The sequence below is a fragment of the Scophthalmus maximus genome, chromosome 8 (assembly GCF_022379125.1).
Source record: "Scophthalmus maximus strain ysfricsl-2021 chromosome 8, ASM2237912v1, whole genome shotgun sequence".
Classification (NCBI taxonomy): Eukaryota; Metazoa; Chordata; class Actinopteri; order Pleuronectiformes; family Scophthalmidae; genus Scophthalmus; species Scophthalmus maximus.
This window is the reverse complement of record NC_061522.1, coordinates 13,682,501-13,704,245: the sequence shown is the minus strand read 5'-3', so window position 1 is coordinate 13,704,245 and position 21,745 is coordinate 13,682,501. Positions and strand designations below refer to the sequence as shown.

General features: G+C 44.5%; 1 protein-coding gene across 3 annotated transcripts in view; it reads right to left on the bottom strand.

Moving 5' to 3' along the window:
- The window catches only part of rhbdl3 (rhomboid, veinlet-like 3 (Drosophila)), a 45,256-nt gene that overhangs the window by 21,088 nt on the left and 2,423 nt on the right, over window positions 1-21,745 (bottom strand). The window contains exon 1 of one of the 3 annotated variants that reach the window (XM_035636827.2): window positions 1,048-1,273. The exons of the other annotated variants lie outside the window; for them this stretch is intronic. Coding sequence (XP_035492720.2) covers window positions 1,048-1,095 — 48 coding nt within the window. The 5' untranslated portion in view covers window positions 1,096-1,273. Of the gene's footprint in view, window positions 1-1,047; window positions 1,274-21,745 lie in introns of those variants that run through there. 3 annotated transcript variants of the gene reach the window in all.

Sequence of the window (21,745 nt, the reverse complement as noted above, 5' to 3'; positions counted from 1 at the left end):
ACAACAGAGAGAAGAGGTTTTTGGCTCCAACTCGTGTTGTCTTTTCTCCGTGTTACCTAACAGTGACAGGGCAGTTTTTATTACCCATTACGGCAACGGTTGTCAGCACACTTTCTAAAATGCCATCTGTGAAATACAGCAGTATGAATCGCTTGTTTCCCAATGTGCGATGAGATCGTTATCTCCAGAAATCCTTTGTCTCTTTGATAGATCACACTGACAGGCAAATATGTTGTATGCTGAATTAGGTTTGTTAAGAAATTAGAGGAAATATGAGAAAGAAAGAGAGAGGGAGAGATAGAGAGAGAGAGAGAGAGAGAGAGAGACTGTTCAGATGAGACAACACATGCAGAGACATTCCCAGGAAGTTGGTCGCCAATCTGTGTTGTCGTAGACAGACACCTGCCTTATGCAATACCTCCATCACTCCTGGCACAGGAGCAAGCAAAGGCACAAGAGGCAGAGAAAGAATGAATAGCAAGACGAAATATTTTGGCCAGAGAGCAAAGCTCAAAAAGTAAAGTTAAAGGCTCCATCGGAAATTAGAAATTACACTCCGTTTACTATATTATATACTAGATTTATTGTCTGCCATATTATTTGAGTGCACTTCCCAATAGCAAGTGCTCATCACACAAAAATATCTCTCTCTCCAAAAACACACTCACTATCATCACTCTTAGTAAGTGCACTTCACACACTGTGATGTTTTCCCTGGCCCCTTTCCCTAATCTCCCCCCATCACAACTGCCAAACCCCGACACCGACCCTCACTCTAACATAACTCCAAAATGAACTTCACCCTCAAACAGCCCTTCAAAAGTGTGTCAGAAAGTAAGGACCAGCCAAAATGTCCTCACTTTCCCAAACTGTTCTCAAACTGGTTCTCACAAAGATAAAATTAGAAGTAGGCTACACACACAAACCCACACCATTACACACACACACACACACACACACACACACACACACACACACACACACACACACACACACACACACACACACACACACACACACACACACACACACACAGAAAGAACTAACCTTCTCTTGCAGTAAATCAGCCAGTTTCCGCCGAGGACATTTTGTCATGATGAGGTAACGTCAGCCAAAGCAAGTCTCTCCACAAGTGTGTGTGAGCAAAACAATATGTTTTGTGTGTGTGCGCATGTGTGTGTGCCCTTGTCATATTGTTTGTCCCAGACGGTGCAGGGTAATTCCAACCAGGACTAAAGGATTACAGTCCAGTCCAAGACCCTCAATACACACCTCCCCCCATCTTTCTCACACAAACATACACACCCCTAAATCCCCGGTCAGCCTCCTCTCACCCTACTCACTCCGGCCCACACAGAACACCCCGTTACCCTACATTTATCCACCTCTCCTTCACTCTCTCCCTTCACTCTCTGAAGCAAAAGTGAGAGCTCGCGCAGAAGAAAAATAAATACTTCAATAAATTTGCCCGTTATCTCTTCTACTGTCACTCCCAGATGCAGGCAGCCATACGTTATTTTCCACACACACACACACACACACACACACACACACACACACACACACACACACACACACACACACACACACACACACACACACACACACACACACACACACACACACACACACACACACACACACACACCGAACTCCCTCGCTCCACTTTGGAGAAGCTGAATCCAACAGGCTGGCTGATGGGGTGGAGCTACAGACGAACACAAACTCAACAATGAGCCTCTGATGGCAATTTCATGCAAGGTTTCCCGATCCCCTTCACTCCAATTTGTCTTCAGATCCTTCTGATGTGCCCAAAGGTCCACGCAGAGAAGGACAAGAGCAACTCTCCGTCCAAGACGCCGCAAGCTTCCCCACAAACAATAAACTCAAATGATGATATCTTGTAAATCTCCTATAACCTGCCGGATGATATTAAGGTGTACAGCAAATATATTCACTTCATCCTCAAAGATGACTGAGAAAACCATCAAATATTTACATTAAAGAGGCTGGAAACAAATAAATACTTGATAGGTGACATAAAAAGTCCTAAAAGATTGACATGTTTTACAATTCATTTTATTTAAGTTACTTGTTTCAATTCCACAGACCTTGTATATTTTATTTATTTATTCTCATTTTTTAGTGGTTAAACTTCTTTAATACTACACACATATATCTATGTGAGGAAAAGATGTTGGGTATTGAAGTACTTACATGTTAGCAGCTTGCGCATATAAGAATATTTATCAGACTTGGCTGAACCTGTGTCCATGCAGCACATTTTCATTTTCATAACGATGTTATTCTCCCTGCTCCATACGGCTTGTTTTGCAAACAGCAAGGAAAGTGTGATGCAAATCCCTCAGATTAAAATAAGCACACACACACACACACACGCACGCACACACACACACACACACACACACACACACACACACACACACACACACTCACACACTCTCACACACACACACACACACACACACACAAATCCTGCTACAGACATAATACCACGAAACATTCACGACCAACAGCTCTCATATTGAGGGCATCTGAGCAACCTGGTGCCGAGGAAGAGGGAGAGGGGCAGGGAGCAGAAGGGTTGGGGCAGTGGTGAGGGGGGTTGCAGATCGGACACAATGCCATAGGCTTTTTGTCTTCTGCCTCATTTTCATAAAGCTGAATATTAAGGAACCAGTGGGTTGGCTGTTTGTAAGGGTCAGCGAGTTTGCAAGTTTGAATAAGAGCCTGAAGAAATGAAGCAGCCTGGGCAAACAGAATATAAAAAAGGCTACAGTGGAAAAATAAACTAAAAAAACAACAACAAACTCAACATAACTCAGACTTTGTGGACATCGAGGCCTCAGGTCTACAGCGGCAAAAAAAAAATAACCCCTGGGCGCTACGCTGGAGACAGCGTGCACTGTACTGTGTAATCATAAAATGTTGGTATGAAGATCTTTGCTGCGAGTCATCCTCCGTCATTCTTTCACCCGCTGCTGTCGTCTCTGTGATAACACAAACTGACAGGGCAGGTAATTGACTCTTAGAGTCTCAGAGAATAGAGTCTTACCGTCTAATTTCACACCAAGTTCTACAGGGTCACGTGGTAACGGGCATGAAGCTGTCACTCAGCACCGTGACATGTGTGACCCGTCTCTTGGGGAAGCAGCAGGATATCAGCCGGTGTAGCTTTTTCCACTGGTCACTCTCTCGTATCTGTTACTCTTATATATTTCGGTGCAAATGCCAATACAGATTTTAGGGAGTACAAATTTCAGATACCAATACATCTGTCGATGAAAATTGGCAATGATTCCGATGTGAATCAATAAAAAACACTCCATATATATGCAACAAATGGCTGCAGCCTGAGTGAAGTCAGTGAATATTTCTAATACATAATTCATAATTTTCATAAAATCCTCCAAACTGAGGCGGCAGGGCCGACATGACCACAGTTAGTCACAGAGGGTGCAGAAACATGTGTAACCCATAGCAACGGGAGCTGCAACAGAAGTTACTGTGTGGATGTTATGATAGAAGTGGACAATGGATTGAAGATAGTAGTGAGGAGGGGGAGCCAAGTGTCTTTATGGTTTGATATTTGATATTAACAAGGATCAGAGGAAAAAGCAAACTCACTTTATCTCACCACAAATGCTTACATTTTCTATGATACTGTGATTATATACAGTATATACATTACATTATATGCTGTATGTAATTGTTATTGATACCAAATTACACATTTGCAAAACACAGCAAAAAAGTATTATTCTGCAAAAGCTGCTCATCTAATTTTTTGGTAATGTGTTCAACAGTTATATTCCTATATTATTGAATCCCTATGTATTTTTATTGTTCCATCGTCGTTTGTCATCTGGTATGGCAAAACTCCAGTCAGCACACAGCCTGTCCTGCAGTATAATTACTTACAATTCCCCCACAGAGGCTGACAGTGTAATAAAAAAGAACCAGTCTCTACCTGCTCGATCTACTGACCCGCAAACGAAACAAGTTATTAGACACTGCTATATATTCTTCAGAGCAACAATACAGCGACACTGGACCATCATGTTCAACAAAAACCCTCTTTCAATAAAGATGGCTTGAACAAATTAGGTGTCGTTTTATTTCAAATTCCCTCCTATACAGTTGCAAGCATCTAATTTAAAGAGCTGAAAACTGTATGAGGAGGCTGTCTGTCCCTCTGCACATAAAAATCTGTTATATGGTACACAGGCGGAGAAGCCAAGACGGCCCGTTTATTGAGCTGACGCGGTTTCACTCTCATAACGGTTTTTCCCTTCTCTCCTTAGTCATAAAGGTCTCGAGACATGGACTGCCAGCTGTTGGGTGTTCAAAACCCGAAGATGCCCTTTAAAAAAAGCAAAGTGTGTGCCTATAAGTACACTACTTGTGACTGTAATTAATGCTGTAACTAATGAAAATTATACATGTGTTCCAGATGGGAACAAAATCACTGATTAGCACGTGAAAAACAGAATTTACCCAAACCTCATCGAGAGGAACAGAATCTCAATGGGGCTTTAGTCCCTTGGCAGGTAAAATGCTGGCAATTAGAATCATGCTGGTTCAACATTGATTACTGAGGAGTTATGAACTCTACTTAGAAAATTGGAAGGGGTCACACACATGCACATCACATCGAAAATTGACTCAAATGTGTCTCAACCTGTTCCACATTGAAATCGATGGGAAGTTGTGAGACAGCATTATTGGTCACACGGAGACAACAAACCCAAACACAACACACTCCCAGACACATGAAATACCCTGAAGGCAAAAACACATACGGACATAAAACCTATACGTGGACAATAGTATGTGCACATGCCTGTATGAATACAGAGTTTAGCAGTGTTCCATGTTTTCAGACAAGAACACAGCAGGAGATTGTCTGGGTCAGACGTGTTCACAACGGCAGAAAACATTTCCAGAACATATCAGGCGGGAGCTGGCACCTGGGTAGAGCGTCTCCTCGCTCAACGTGAATCTCTGGAGATTATCCTACTGCATTCTCACATGGGCTCACTCTGACATTTTCCAGCAAAATGTACAGACATCTGGGTCAACATTTGGTGACATTTGCGTTCTCACATACAGTCCCTCCAGAAGAGTTCAGAAAACATTGGTGGACTTGCATGTCCGAAGGCAGCTATTTCAGGTTTGTGGATGTTAAAACGCGTTGAGCCGCGGCGTTTCCTTCATATAGAGCAGTTAGCAGTTCTAATAAAAAGCCATGCATCCTTGTTACAGAGGGAGAAGCTCATTTGTCACTGCGCTAATTAGACTGAAGCACCAGAGCGGACACACCAGACCAGGGGCAACTCATTCACTGGCCGTCACTCACGCACAACACATAGCAGCTGCCGCCGGCAGTCGGGAGCCGCAACCGACCGCCGCGACTGAATGCCGGCAGCCGCGACCGAACGCCGGCAGCCGCGAGGTCCGCCAGCAGCAAGCCGGCAGCCGCGAGAAAATGATGGCGTAGACGCGATCTGTTTTTCTGCACTTCAAGGGGGGAGGTGCTGCTCAGGTTGGGGGCGTGGTCGCCGCAGTAGCGGGAGTCAACTTACGTCACTTGACGCCCGGGCTGTGATTGGCTCGTTTACAGACCGTCTGCACGATCAACCCAAACCACGAATCAATGACTCATTGTTTTCTTTTCATTCTCCGTGGGCTGGCAGACACCTCAGATAACCAAATATACGTGGAGGCAGGCTGAAAAGGTGCCTGGAGCATAATATGGCCCCTATAAGCCTGCCGTCCCCACTAAATTGGCTTTTTTTTTTTCTTCAGTTGGTCTACTACTTTGATCCAGACTGAAACATCCCAACAACCATTACATGGATTAACATGATATTTGGTACAGATATCCATGGTACCCAGAGGGCATCACAAAGCCGCTTTAATGGCTGTAGACTCTATGTGTCTTGTTTACTCCAAAGAAAAGTTAATCCAAATGCTCTCCAGTGGATAAACCTCACAACTGCTGTAGTGCAGGATTTACCATTTGCTGTTACTGTTTTACTTTTTTACCAAGTTAACAGGTTTTCAACCTGAAAATGCTGGTTTGGATGCAGAAGTCATTATCAAATGTGAGCACCATTTTCCAATTTATTTCCCCATGCTTAGTCCTCTGATGCACGATAAAGGTAATTCTTATCAGGAAATAAACTGAAAGAGATGTGAAGCCTTGCTTAGAAACACACACACACACACACACACACACACACACACACACACACACACACACACAGATGAACACATAAGCCCACACAGCGGCCAGTCAGTTGGTAAGAATAAAGTGCCACGCTCACAGAAGTCGATCTGACATGAGCAGGACTAATCTCTACCACGGTCCGTGTCTGACCTGACAGCTCCCGGCTCGGCCAGGCACTGAAACTGACGGGGTTTCAGTCCGTAGCCAGTGGGTTGTTTCATTAGTCGCTGACAGAGAGAGAATACAGAACTACCAAGACAAAAGAAGTATTGTTCAGTGGAGTAGAAGCAGAGGATGCAGGAATCTTGCTGCATTTAACCGTAAAAAACTGGGCGAATTGTTATTCTAACTATACCCTGTGTGTGTGTGTGTGTGTGTGTGTGTGTGTGTGTGTGTGTGTGTGTGTTTGTGTGTGTGTGTATGTGTGTGTGTGTGTGTGTGTGTGTGTGTGTGTCTGTCTGTGTGTGTGTCTGTGTTCTCTCAGACACCTTCGCTCTGCAATGATGAAGAACGACAAAAAAACTTGTGCGACACAGAAACTCGATGACCCTCTTCCGTCCAGCTGTCACTCAGATCCTCATTCCATTTTTCAATTTCATTATCATCAAAGCATTCAAATTGAACTCTGTCCACATTCAGCTGGGAACAAATTTCCACCCACGGAGAACAGAGATGGGCAGATCCAATATCTCCCTGCTCCTCCCCAGTCAGATCCCTCTGCTGGAGTCACAGCTGAGTGACAAAGTGACAGCGGAATGGGGTGTGATGCGGAAGAGTGGCATGTGATGAGCTGCCACAGTTTCACACCATTAATTACCCAGACATCACCTCTCCCATTGCTGAGGATTTTTCAGGAAAAGGTCAGCTGTCTGGCTCGGATAAAGACCAGCTTGCCATGCATGTCACGCCCCCCCCCCCCCCCCGAAAAAGCCAGAGCTCTACCCTTGTCACACTTCAGTGACAAGACTAATGCCTCAACAAGACTTCTAATAGCCCCCAAAATGCCACAGCAGTGCCTGTGCATATGCCAATAAACAACAACTAAACGCAGAGACTCAGGCCAGGGCCGCAGATGAATGAGGAAAGAGGAGATGCTGGAGGGACGAGGGAGACAAGTGGTAGACTTGGCCTTCCCCAATCAGTCCTCCTGCTTCTGAACATTATGATGTCATAGTGAAGTTGACCTTTGACCGTTTGGATATAAAGTAAAATGTCTTCATAATTTTATCTTCTTAAGACATTTGTGCATAAGTTTGTCATGGTAAGGGACCAATACATTTTTTTTTGACATTAGGTTGACCTTGAACTTTGCACCACAAAACCGTAATCAGTTTATCTTCGAGTCAAAGTAAACATTTCTGCCAAATCTGAGAAAAATGTATCCCTCAAGATGTCACTGAGATAATGCGTTCACATGGCCCAAAATGTGTATTTTTGGCGGACGACGCCTCACCCACACATAATGCCTCTGCAGGAGTTATAAATTGATGTGACATGTAAGTAGACTTCAGCGTGAAGCACAAAGGTGGGATGTACGGCTGGCGGGTAAAATTACAGCCTTTGATGGGATAACCGTCGGCAGGGCACAAGCTGAGTCAATTAAGAAACAATTTGACATAGTACACATCAGCAAAATCAACAAGCTGAGAGCGGACCCGGCTCGTCCCAGCACAGCACTCTATTATAGACCACTTTTATTAAACTGCTGCTCCTCCACGATTTCTCACCCACTTGTTCCCTGTGTTTGAACACAGGCAGCATTTCTCTCCCCCTGGGATGCTTCAGTGAAAGACGGAGGGGGTGAGTGTTGCACCGCACCGCACACTCCAACTTGTTATTTCCCTGGCTCGTTGCAGGACCGAGATCAGACTGAACTCACTCTGCTTTGAAGAGGAAGAGACACAGGAAGAGGGAGAGTGACAAAAGATGAGGACTAATCCCAAACAGGTGATGGCTTTGATGTTTGGAATGGAAAAGTTTGGAAAGGGAAAGAGGCGACATTACATAATATTATAGGTATTACAAACTACTACAAACTATAGCCATTACATGCCCACAGATACGCATGATAACCGTTCTAAAGTTGGCTATCATGGCAGATTATTGTAGTGGATTTTATTTTTATGAAGACCCTACAGTGACATCTTATCAACCACTGTTCCACTCACAGAACATCCAACTGACATGCCCACTTTTAACAGGCTGAGTGCTGTGAATGTTAACTTGACGATGTGATGTGTGTAGCAGGCGGCACACAAACCTGCAGATTTGCACTTTTGGCGATTATGTGTTTGTTTCTCTGTGGGAAATCTCCCCTTAATTATACTGTTCACTAGAAGAAGATTTCAGACATTGTAATTGTCCTTTCTTGGTGGACTGCCTTGGACATCCGGCTGCCCTGGAAGCTTCGCAGGGTGTCATTTGTTTTAGTCTTTTAAGCTCCAAGGAAGGCCCACTTACCGGCTTATTGAATACAAGTCTGCACCACCTAACTTTGTACTGTTCTTCTGCCCTCGTGGCAAGCTTGTGTGCACAAAACAGATGAGCAAACCTCCCTATAGTTTTGAGCTCAATAGCTTCACAGTGTAATATATTTATCAGTAGAATAGACTCATATTTCCTACCATTTTGATCATTCTCAAAATAAATAATCTGTCATAAATTAACCCAGTTAGTTAAAGGATAAAACTGATTTATAAAAAACTTAAAATGTTTTCTCTCTTTCTTCAAAGCAGCCTGACAGTCCCGAATGGAATGAATCCCACAGACATCTGTGCCGCCGAGTGTGGAAAAGTGAAACACTGCTTCTCAGTTTGATGATAGCCAAAAAGGGTCGGAGGGAAACCACATGAATACATGAAAAAATAACACTCACTTGGAATAAAAAGAAACAAATCCACCTCATTTTCACAGTGAGGCTTAAGTTCTCTCTGCAGAGCATTTGTTCCTACCTGGACACATCACCTCCTCCTGCCAGTATCAGGTTTATAAAAAAAAGTCACATTTAAAGCCATTCCTTTTGCAACTATACTCAATTCAGTCTTATCAGCAGGCACAGACAGAACTGACTGGCCACAGTATTTCCTTTCTTCTCTCCCCTCCCCTCCTTTTCCCTCCTCTCCTGTCTTCTTTCTTTTTCCAATATCTCCTCTCTCCGCTGCTCTCCTGTCTTCTGCGATGGGAAATGCATGTAGTCCGCCACAGGTAATTACTTTCTCTCACATGCAGCCTTGTCTCTCTAACTTCCTTTCTTCGTTCTTTCCACATACCTCAACATGAAACAGGTAACTGACGACACACCAGCACATAGTCACGGACTAAAATGAGCTTCCGGATCATCCATCTGTTGCGCTGTTATGGCAGATATTACTGCAGTGCTGACTGAAAAGATTTTAGAACAAACATGTGCTCGATAGGGGGGAAGAAAATCTGAATTACGGGTAGCTCCAGCTAATAAAACCACTTTGGTTTAAGAAAAACATTTTCTAGGTAAGTCACCTCAATGGCTCATCCAGTCAATATAACTGACATGGGCTTCAGACTGAATTGCTTTTCTATCACAGTTTCATGGTGGCTGCAGGGATGACTGATGTTGTGTCTGTCTGGGCTAACCAACTGAGCGCTGGGTAACCTGTCTTGCTTGACAGATTAGAAGGTCTCTTTCATCTAACACACACAAACACACACACATGCACACGCAGCCCCTCACACACAGATAGTTGTCTGAGGCCATCACAAATTAGCACAGGCCGTCACCGTTTCCTTGCCAACTGGCCTGTAACCAGGCAACGTTGGTTGGTGTGAAGATGGCTTCAGTAGGTATATGCGCATGTGCACGCTCACAGAGACACATACACACACGCGCACACACACACACATTTATAATATTATATACACAGAGATGGAGATTATAGGTGTCAGACACTAATAATAGTTATTACTTTAAAACCCAAGACATCTGATCCCATCACTGACCTGGACTAAAACACATAGATGCAGCACGTGCATACACAAACTAGGACACAGTGTCTACACTAAGACTGTTGCAGCTTCATATTTTATCTGAAAACTCTAATTGAACAGGCATTTTACACAAAATCACAGACATTGCGTAACCTTTTACCACTTTAATTGACTATGAGTACATTTCCCCATGTGACATTCTTCTTGTTCTACTATGGCAGGAAACCTTGAACAGGGTTTTAATCCTCCAAGGTACAATGGCATCTGCACAAAAATCCACTTCAGATCATATAAAGGAAACCTCGGATCAGCTAGATATCAGAACGGTAGATCTTAGAGTCATTATTTCATTCCATCTGTGCATGGCAGGCAATTTAACAGAGATAGTGATCAGTGACACATTCAGATGATGCTTTTTGGAATTAAATTAAGCTGCTATTTGACTATGTGAGCTCCATGTACACTCCTCCATTTTTGTTGTCATGGAAACTTAGGGTTTGATTGGTGTCTGCAGAGCCGATATGCTCGGTAACACCTGTGAACCTGATGCAACGCCAGTTTCTGCTGAAGGTGTGGAATGTGCAACCTCTCTTCACCCTGCAAACAGCCCACCCATTGCAGTGGATAATAATGTCATCCTCTTTATCTTGCCTGACTAATTACTAAAAAAACACAACTATATATGCAAACTCTATGCCAGCTCTATCATTGAAAAAACTTCCTTTCGTGTAATCATAAAGACCTGAGGATTGACAGCACCTTGGAGCAGCCTTAGTCCAAATTAAATGTTTCTCGGCGATACAATAGGCCTAATCAACCAGCGGCACGTTGTGTCTCTGTTCCATCAATATCTCTTCTAATTCCCACCATCACACACAGCGGCTCGCTCCGCAGTCGGCCCTATCTATTACCCGGCACCACACGAGAGAACTGCACACCCACTCACTGCCCCTGATCTCTGCCTCAGCATTCATTAACACACACTGGCTTCATTGCACTGATGTTGTACAAAGCCTATTACCCCTCCACAAACTTGGTCCCTGAAGTTTAAATCCACATTCCCGAGAGATTTCATGCGATCCAGCACAAAGAGGCACTTATATCAACATGGCGTTTCTTTGGCAGAGATTACAATATCTAGCACTGGGAGATTTCAGCCCTTTACCTGTTTGCACATCAGCTCAATCCGACATAACACAGCCCTGGTCCATTTGCCTTCACACATGAAGCTTCTCTACATAAATGTCTAGTAAAGTTCAGGGTTACATTGCATGACATCCATAAACCCAGTGGGGCAACGCTGTGTTCGGTTGCCTCTATCTCCCTCTTGCTGCTTTCAGACATTTACTGAAGTACAGACATTTTCCTTCAATTTTCCAGAGGGGCTGTGTGTGGGAACGCAAATGTCCGCTAATGTTTGACAGCGGGCGAGTGTTGATGACGCACGCTCATTACCCAGACGCCACAGAATGTTTCTGAAATGTTCCTGTTAGTGTGAACACGTCTGACTCTGGCTTGTGTTTTTCACATGTGAAAGGCAAAATCCGGAAAGTGTCTGGACTCAATTTTCAGGACATATTTTTCCAAAGTTCATGTCTGAAAAAAGCTTCTGAGGTCATTTACTTTGGGTTTTAGTTTAGTAAGATACTGTTGTTATTTTTTTTTCTATCCTAGAATTCTACTACTGCACGTTTGTAACAGTGCAAATATATTAAGTCTTCTCATTAGACACTACAACTGGCGAAATGGAGAGACAGAGGGCTTTTCAAAATGATTAATGCCGACATGATTTGATGTTGTGTGACAGAAGGCAAGATGGAGGAGACAGACTGGTTATGGTTTATAAGAGTGAGAGACACAGACTAAATGAGAGAGAGAGAGAGAGAGAGCTGTACTGCCCCCAGGGTGTCTCAAGAAGCAGAGGGGATTGCAGCAGACAGCCGAGCGGCCCTCAGCAGGCTCTCGACAATGTGTTCAAATAAACACTTTACCCCCTGTCGCTGCTTGTGAAAGCATTCACACTGGAGAGTAGCATGTATGAAGACACAATGAAACAGACTGACACACACACACACACACACACACACACACACACACACACATGACAGGACATGAATAAGATTCAAATCCAAGACACGCACACACACACACACACACACACACACACACACACACACACACACACACACACACACACACACACACACACACACACACACACACACACACACACACACACACACACACACACACACACACACACACACCTATCAGGGTGGAAAAACTTAACCCACTGCAGCAATAAATGTCATTCTCACTGAGACAAAAGCATGAGGCCATTTGCCAAGAGACACACAAAAGTCAAAATCCTTGCAAAACACTCACACACACACAAAGATGTAATGGAGTATCCATGTCACTCATGCACAGGGCACAGGCAGGTCAGACAGGGACAAAGACAGAGATCTGTGACCTTTTGCCCCCAAACCTCCCATTTACAACGAGGTGAGAACCCCTCATTACCGCCAGGCCAGACCCACTATCAAACATCCCCTCGCCGCTGCACACATTCAGCGGCTTTTCACAGAATAAGACGGGGAACAAAAAGAGGGGAGAAACATTTGTTTAACGAGCCGTGCCCCCGGCTGTCTTTCTCTCCCATTCAGCTCCTTCCTCTGCTGCAGGACTGCCCCGGGGTCAGCTCCCCCCTACTACACCATCAAAAAACCTGCACCGGCGATGGCAGCAGTTCCATTCACCGTAGAGATTTATGACTTCTAATAGCTGGCAAATGGACCCAAGGCTGGGGCTGACCCGAGGGGAGGCCCCAGACTTATTTTCTTCAAATCTCAAAAAGAAAGTGAAAGAAAAAAAGTGGGGGGCTGAGAAAGGCATGTGGGTGAGGGAGCACATGTGTTGCTGTCAGAGACATTTTCAAGGGTCCCATCTGGGTCGAGTGGGAGCCCTCGAACTGTCTGTCAGTCTTCAACAAGAACCCCTCCCCTACCAAAAGAATCAGGCTGTCGAGGATAAAAGGACATATTATAACAAATGCCCTCCGTCGCGACTGACATTTCACTTCCTGGGCTGTTTTGGGGGCAATTTTGCAAAAAGGGATCTTTTATAAATCAGCCATGAGCGTGAGGTCCGCCAGTCTCATGTCTCTTGATCCTGGGGCGGAAAGCCCCACAAAAGGCGCCCTTTTCTTAAATCCTATTCGCATAATCCCCACAGGTCAGCGAACAGGACACAGTCCCCGCTCTCTCTATGAACAACTTCAGTCACCTTATAAGGCGAGAGAAGAAGGTGTTAGAACGCTGCGTGGCAACCTCACAGTGACGAGACTCCATGAAGCTTGTGCACCACGACAAGTAATAGACCGGCACAAAACATGATGTCATTTTTTTTTACAGGTGGCCAAACAAACATGTTTAAGTTCTAAAGAAAAGGGAGACCCTTTGCCACTTTTCCTTTCCTCTCTGAGGGATCAGTCTGAGCAGAGTGACATGGCCAATGTCTTTACAACACAATTCTTGCAAAAGGGTTCAAGAAAGACACAGAGTAATGAGATCTGTGGTGACAGTCAAGAACATGGAATGAACTGTGTTGACCCCGACCTAATTTTGAGATAGAAAATGCCAGAACAACACATTTCACACAACTGATCCTTCAAAGTGCACGGACTAACACACACACACACACACACACACACACAAACAGGATGCACATCACGCATGCACCTTACTTTCTGTGCCAAAATGTTCGTATAAACTTTGTGTAATTGTACCGATACAGAAACTGTTACCTATAATCCATCAAAAAGTTTAGTTTGGAAAAGGCTCTTCTGTCAAAATGACAAATAAATGGCATCCTTATTTCACCTGTATGAGAACTTATTTAGTAAATTATCCAAACCCTGTCAGCTGTTCCCCTGAAGGAGATCATTCTCATCATAATGACACCCTCAGTGTCTCCGGTAAACCCAGGGACGAAGATAAGAATATACACTTATCTAACCCAGAAGACTGGGTAGGGAAGATTTCTATAAGATGCAGTGATACATTATAGACAGTCACAATGTCATTAATAATGCAGCAGCAATGATAGCAGTGCCAATTAATACTAGAAGTAATGCTGAAAATTCTGATAATAAATAACAGGATAATGATAATAATAATAATGATAGATTTCATCTTGACACTTGACACCTAATGGTTACTGTTCAGCAGCAGCAAAAGTGGAGCAAGTGGGAAATCAACAGCTAGTGTTCTTGAGAAACCTCCAAATCGCTGCAATAAATAAACCTTTACTGCCCCACAATGATAATAACAGTTCTCCGAGGGGCTGGTAGAGTTATGTGCTCAGAGTGCAGTGACATTAACACAGACGAGAACATCTCAGTGGCTCTGGGGGGTTTTCTGTATGAGTTTCCAAAAAAAGAAAACACAAAATGTATATGACTGACTGTTTTTCAGAGCACAGACGCAGATGCAAAACCAATTTGTAGCGATACCTTAAAATAAAATGGAAGTCATGGTCGATTCAGGAGGATTAACCATAGTAAACTTTCCAACACACTTTTCTGCCATAACTATTCTACTAAGTGACAGGCCAAGAAACAAACAACAAAGAAACTGTATGTGCCAATGAAGACAGGGAAGAGGAAGACTGCCAAACCTGGATGAAAACAATGCATGTATTCAAACTATTTCTTTTGCAAATGCTTTATGAGAAGAGAAACCCATTTGGGGAACCCCCGTGGCTTAATGGTTTATTACAGCGCTCACCACATACTCATAATGTCCACAGTCCGATACCCAGCCAGGGAACTGGGTCGTGTCTCTCTAACATGATTGGGTACTGCCCATGGTGTCACCAATCCACAATGAATACTGTTTCTTTGACAATGTCATGTGAAAAATTATGATTTCACTAACAGTTACATTTATTCACGGCTAAATCTCTGTAAAAAAAAAAGACGTGTATTGGTGAAAAAAAAACATTTACACACAACTGTATTAATTAAAAATTGTCTTGATGTAATGAATATGACTAACTTTTGGAGAAGGGGGATCACAAAATCTTTTCAGATCCTCGTACTTCACTGTGAGCATGACTCAGTTTTATAATAAGTTTGAGCAACTCACCTGATTTTATTGACCTATTTTGGCATGAGACTTCATCTCTGAATCATGTCCTCCACGAAATCTGGCCAAGTTTTCATACACAGAATAATTTACTGTTGCAAATGAGCAGTAAGTTCTCCGCATCATATCTAATATTTAGTAGATAGTAGAGCAACAATGTCTAGATTTCCATTTGGTCTGTTTTGTGAAATGGTTTCTCCCCGTCAGAGTGAGCCACTTCAGCACTCTGGCCCTGCTGGCAGCCGTTGGCACCGGTGCCCTGTAAGACGACACGGAGGAGACAGCGCGGCAACGGAGATCTGAGTGAAAGCTAAGCACTGTCGCTCACCTCAGGCATCTGCTGAGCCTGCTGGGTCGGGTCAGGCCAGGTTGCCATGACGACAGCAAAACATCCAACAACCGACCATCCCAGAAAAAAGTGAATACTTTCAAATAAAGTTTCAATCTCAAAAATGAATATCTGTTATCTTTTTCCAAATGAGGTAATACAATGGTGACTGGGCCTGTGGACCAATGTTAAAATATTGCAATATTTATATATTTGCTGTTTTATAAACTGACGTGTCTGTATAGAGTTCTCTACGAACGAATGCTGAATCGTCACCAGAAGATAGCTGATGGGTTCTGGTAGTTGACAGCGTTCGTTAATGGTGGTTGTCCACGTGCCGTCTGTCTCAATAATAAAGACTAAACTGTCCTTCTGCAGGGAGAAGAGAGGGGAATGAAGGAGTTGTCCGACATTCCCTAATGAGCAGCGCTTGACTGAGGAGGCAGAAAACTAACAGGTGAACACAGCAAACACAGGGTTATTGTACTGGTGCACCTGCCAACCGTCACTGTTGAAATGTTCGTCCCCTGGCACAGGAGCCCGTTTCAGAATATCTGTGTGTGTGTGTGTGTGTGTGTGTGTGTGTGTGTGTGTGTGTGTGTGCGTGCATGCGTGCGTGCGTGCGTGCGTGCGTGCGTGTTTCCTGGGATCTCACTGTGAACATTCCCATACTGTCTGTCTAAGCTCTGATAAAAAACAGATATTTTCCACTTTGTGTTCCGCAGGTCCACAAAATTTCTAATACAAGCACACGCGCACACACACACACGCACACACGCACACACACACACATACACACACACAAACACACACACACACACACAAACACAGACACACACACACACACACCCTGGTGTCTCCTTGATGTGTCACTCTGTCATCAGCTCTGTAACTATAACCTGTGGGAAGGTATTACCGTTTCAGCCATAAGGAAGAAGAGGAGCTGCGCTGCGTCTTTGATCCCTGGAGGATCAGAGAGACAGACTGAAATAGGAAGCTGGAAGTCCCTTACTAGTGTGTTGAAGTGTAAGGAAGACATTTGACAGCTTACCACGAACAAAAGCAGTCTTGCTGCCACATAAACTACCACTGCCAAAGACACTAAACAAGGAAACGGTGTATTCTGGCACTTCGCCTGTAGCTTAACACTGTGTCCACACTAAATGAAACCAACAATCAACAGCACTTGATGCAGTGATTAGCCGGGCATGTGTAGGACAGAGAGTAAGCAGGGCAAGTGAAGTGGAGGGTGTACGCCAGTATTCCATTATTTGAAATAGTATTATTGCCTCAGGCTGTGTGTGGATGAAAAGCTAGTAAAACATGTCAAAATAGTCGATTTCACAATTCCGTTGTTTGTCATCTATTGGCAGTAAAGAGTGATCTGTTTGCATCAGCGAAGGAACAACCTTTAATGGGTCGCATTTATAAACTGCAATCAAATCACTAACTTTCATTTATTCAGCTGTAAGGCAGCAAAAAACATATGAATAAACAGGTTGAAACCCAGAAATGTCTGAAGTCTGTTTGACTTCTTAAAAGAGCCAAGATCTAAGAGAAGCTTCACCCATTTCACAGCTTGTTGAACTGGAGCGGCTTTACAAGAACCAAAACGATACGGCATCAATCAGTTCAGTAAATCGCAATCACTGAAACAATGAACAAGAGAAGGTTACTTCCAGAGCCAGCTGTAACACATGGCTCTTACAAAAACCTGGTAAGCTCCGTGATCAAACCCTAATCTGATGTTTTCCCACTTGTGCCCTCCAGTTTTTGGGACATTATTACAAAGATGATGAAGTGTTGTGCGTCGGTGGAAGCTGTAAACAGAGCTAATGAAAAGAGATGAGATGAAAGTATCGATGAGCAGACTGAGGCCGAAGCCTCTTCATATCTGCAGTGTCATCCACTTAACTCTGATGGGGAATCAGACTTCAGAACAAAACAGATGAGGCACAGAGAGAAAGAGGGATGGAGGACATACTATAAGTGAGAGGGAGATGAAAGAGGGAAAGAAAGGGAGACAAATTTGGACCAATTTGTGTCCCACTGCCATTGGTCCTAAAAGGCAGCAGGTGTTGCGTGGTGTCACTTCAACTGACCTCCCTTGACCTCTAATGGTGGATTTACATTTCTAGGCCTAGTGTGTGACATAATGCATGCAGGCACACACAAAACACACAAAGCATATGAAGCTATCACTGAGCCATTCGACTTTTAAAAGGCACACACTTTGAATTCTACCGCCGCTGCTACGAGCTTGCACATTGTGGCCAATTACGGATAAACTGGCACATCCCCTGTCTCCCGCTTACAGATCGACAGGCACAGCAGCTATTTTTTACCTCGGCATAAAAGCAGAGACTGTTTTCACACTCCGCCAACTGGAACCGTGCCTTTCATTAAGAAAATCTATTTAGAGCCGAGTTGGGGAGAGGCAGCGGGGCAGGGACAGATGAGCTCTGATTACATCTTTCAATGAAAATATTTGAGGCTCTGCGTGTTGTTTTCACCAGCACACCGACCCGCTCCTCTCCAGCAGAACGGGGGGTGGATGCAGTCACCACTTTTTACAAATCAACACAACACGGTTCAATATCACCGCAAACTGTTTGTCGGTGGGTTGTCGCCCTCACTCAGCCGGTGTCAATCACGGGTGTGGTGTTAAATGAGCAGGTCAGCGGACCGTGACCCCCACCGTCTGTGCACGTGTCGATGGCAATTAGGCTGATAAGCACATCAGCACAGATAGTATTGACGAAAGAGAAAAAGACCAAAGAATATTGCACACTGCGGATTAAAGAAACCAAAGAAGAGGGCAACTAATGGAAATACATTTTACTAAAGTGACAGAATAGTCTGTCCAGAAAAGCACAAGCATGAAATATTTTGTTCATAAGATGATCATCGGCTCTATGATGTAAGAAAAATATCCTTCTCTACTTGTTGTTTTTGTCTTTTCCTCCCCAACTTTGAGTGTTTGAACTGCATGTTGCACCTGAAACTGTCTTTCTGGGTCAAAGAAAAAGAGGCACCTATTCTCAAACAAACAAATTTGAACGCCGCATATCGCCTCTGCTCCTGCACAGTGGCCGCTGCTATGATCTCATTGTCTGAACCCCCTTTTGCTTTTAATGTAGCTAAAACTGACAGGGTGTGGCGAGACATGCTATCCCTGCATGCACCACTAAACGCAGCTGAGGGGCTCCCAGTTGGCTCACACATTAAGTACCATTTACCTGGGTGGTGGCCCATTCACTTGAAGTGCAGAAAAAAGAGGCGATGCCAGCTGTGCCGTGCACGGGACAGTGAGGCGAGACGCTGCCGCCAGACAAAACGGCTTTTAAATAATGACCTTCATTTTCTCTCAGCCATGGCCACTGAACGTCTAACTAACAAGCTCATTGAAATGCGCGCCGGGGAACCCTGGGAAACATGAGTCCCACCGGGAACAGGTGGCTTCCCCACCGATGAATTTCTGCTTGTTTTAATTAATGACGTTAGCGGGGCTATTTTAACACGGTCATCACTCTAGGCAAGGAGTGACGGGATGATGATGATGATAGACGACATCCTGCAAGACCTGACGACTTTTATTTTCGTAGTTCTAAGTGAGGAGTTTGGGGGTCGCAGCTCACAGGCTTTTTGTTATGCTACCAAGCAAGAAATTAAGGGGGGCGGCACACTTTTAACGCAAAGTATGCAGCCATGTGAAAGTGTTCAATCGCTAAGCTCCTGTGGGCGCGTGTGTGGGGCATGTCAGCATACCACAGGGAGCAGGCTGTCAACGCAAAGGCAACTGTCGACACGCGTTTGTGGATTATACACACACATGACACAGAATCAGGGAAATGTCCCTGTTCACTGATAGTTGTGGCGCTTCAAGTCTTGTCCCTGTTGCAAGGCTGCACCGAGGAGCCATCCGACTACGAAGACGGAGAGGTGTTTGCACCACAGATATGCAAGTCTACGGTTTGCATACATCCTGCTGCTACAAGTGCTTCATGTACGAGCCGGGTTTCCAGCCTGTACACATGGGGACTTCCACTGGCAGGCGGTACACGCAGTGGGGCATTCCCACTCATCTAGGATAATGGCTCTGTGTGTCTGCGCTGTAGGTGAAGCCCTTCATGATCCACCCTGTACATGATCTATCTCCAGACCAAGGCAATTTAAAGACTTCTAGCTTTCACTTTTTTTTAATGGACAAGAGAAGCCAATTGTTAAACGACAAGGGCGTCTTGTCACACATTTCTAATTCAGCTCCTCTAGTCAAAGTCGGAAGAGTAAATCTATCTGATGTGTCTTCCCTTGGAGTACAACACTACTGTGCTTGGTTCATTTCGGGTAGTGACGTAAACATGCTTAATACGGTTTATCAGATAAATCCAGAGCGTAAAGTATGGTCCATCCTCAAATCCCCAGAAATCCCCCCTCCAAAAAACATGAACATGAAGAGGCACTTTCGCACGTGTGTGTGTGTGAGTGTGTGTGTGTGTGTGTGTGTGTGTGTGTGTGTGTGTGTGTGTGTGTGTGTGTGTGTGTGTGTGTGTGTGTGTGCGTGCGTGTGTGTGTGTGTGTGTGCGTGTGTTTCTAAAGGACAAATGGAGGCTGGGACACTTTGATCATGAGGGAGAGAAAGTGCAGCTGCTTCTCCAAACTCTGCTCCTCTGCTTCATTAGACGTCTTCGCTGCCCGTGTTCAGTTCAAGTTTGTTTCAGGCGATCGGGAACACAAATCAAAGCATTCAGAGGTTTGCTCTCTTACTTCCGGCACGCGGAGAAAGGAAAGCACTTATACAGCAACAAAATCCTCTCCGGGGACAGGAGAGAGAGAGGAGTTGAGGGGAGGGCGAACGGAGCGACGCAGCACTTTGATTCCAACGGTCTGAAACCCAGAAACTGATAGCTGTACGTACCAAGTTCACATGGCAGCCTGTAAAACTGATATGATGGGGACAGTTTTGCACACAGGCCAAATTGCTTTGCTGAAACTGGAGGAAAGCCATAGTCAAAGTGAAGATGATCCTGTCTTCTCTCGGCTGAGATGGACAGAAAAGACTGTGCTGTGAATGCGACAAGGCAGCGATGAGAGAACTGATTACCACAAGAGGAGCGGCATTGTCTTCATCTCTGGACAGTATATTACTCTCACTAGAATATTTTCCAAAGTTACAGCCACAAGCTTTAAGGTCAAGAGCATTTATACTATAGCTGCTTAGGAGGACCGAACTCAATGGCAGCGTACACAGCTTCGGAGTCGTCATACAAATAGAAACAATGGCTCCCCCCTATTTGGTGAGGTGTGTAAATGCCGTTCCAACAAGAACTCCATGCCAGAGCCTGAATTGGTTTGTGGGATGTGTGACATTACCCAGCCATTACTCAAACCATCTTCACTATCTTGGATGAGGTCAGCCATTAATTGCAGGGTAGGCAGTTCAATCTCCACCTCCTCCTGTCTAAATGTCAAGCATGGCAGGCAGAACTCGCCGTTACACTGGTAATTTCCGTCTTAGTTGGTCACATTCCTGTAGCGTTCAGCAGTTCACAGCAGGCAGAGCACTTTATATATATATTTCTCTGTAAGACGGTCATCATTCGAGGTGAGACTGTGCTGTTTGCATGTAGTTCACCGGGCAAATGACAAAAACCGACCAAACGCAAATACCCAACCCCCTCTCATGACAAAGAACAAACAAACTAGAACACTGGACTTGCATACATTGCACTTTGTAGTGTTTATCTTTGTATTAGGTAAAGTCAGGTCTGGACATTGCTCTTTGTTTTTCAAGCAGCATTTATCTTGTCTCCCTCAAACAGCCCGTCTGGGTTTTAAACCTCTTCTTTTCCTGGTCTTCAGTGGCCTATCATTTCTCTTCTTTAGGCGCTTCACAGAAGCTGGGGGTCTCCAAGGTCAGCCCCCTGACAAATGGGGTAACTCATTGTGAGGAGGACGGCAGGAGGAAGGATAAAAGAGTGAAAGGACATTTGTTGCCGCCAGACCGAGCAGCAACCTCACCATTTGGACAACCCACGTGTTTTTTTGTAGACC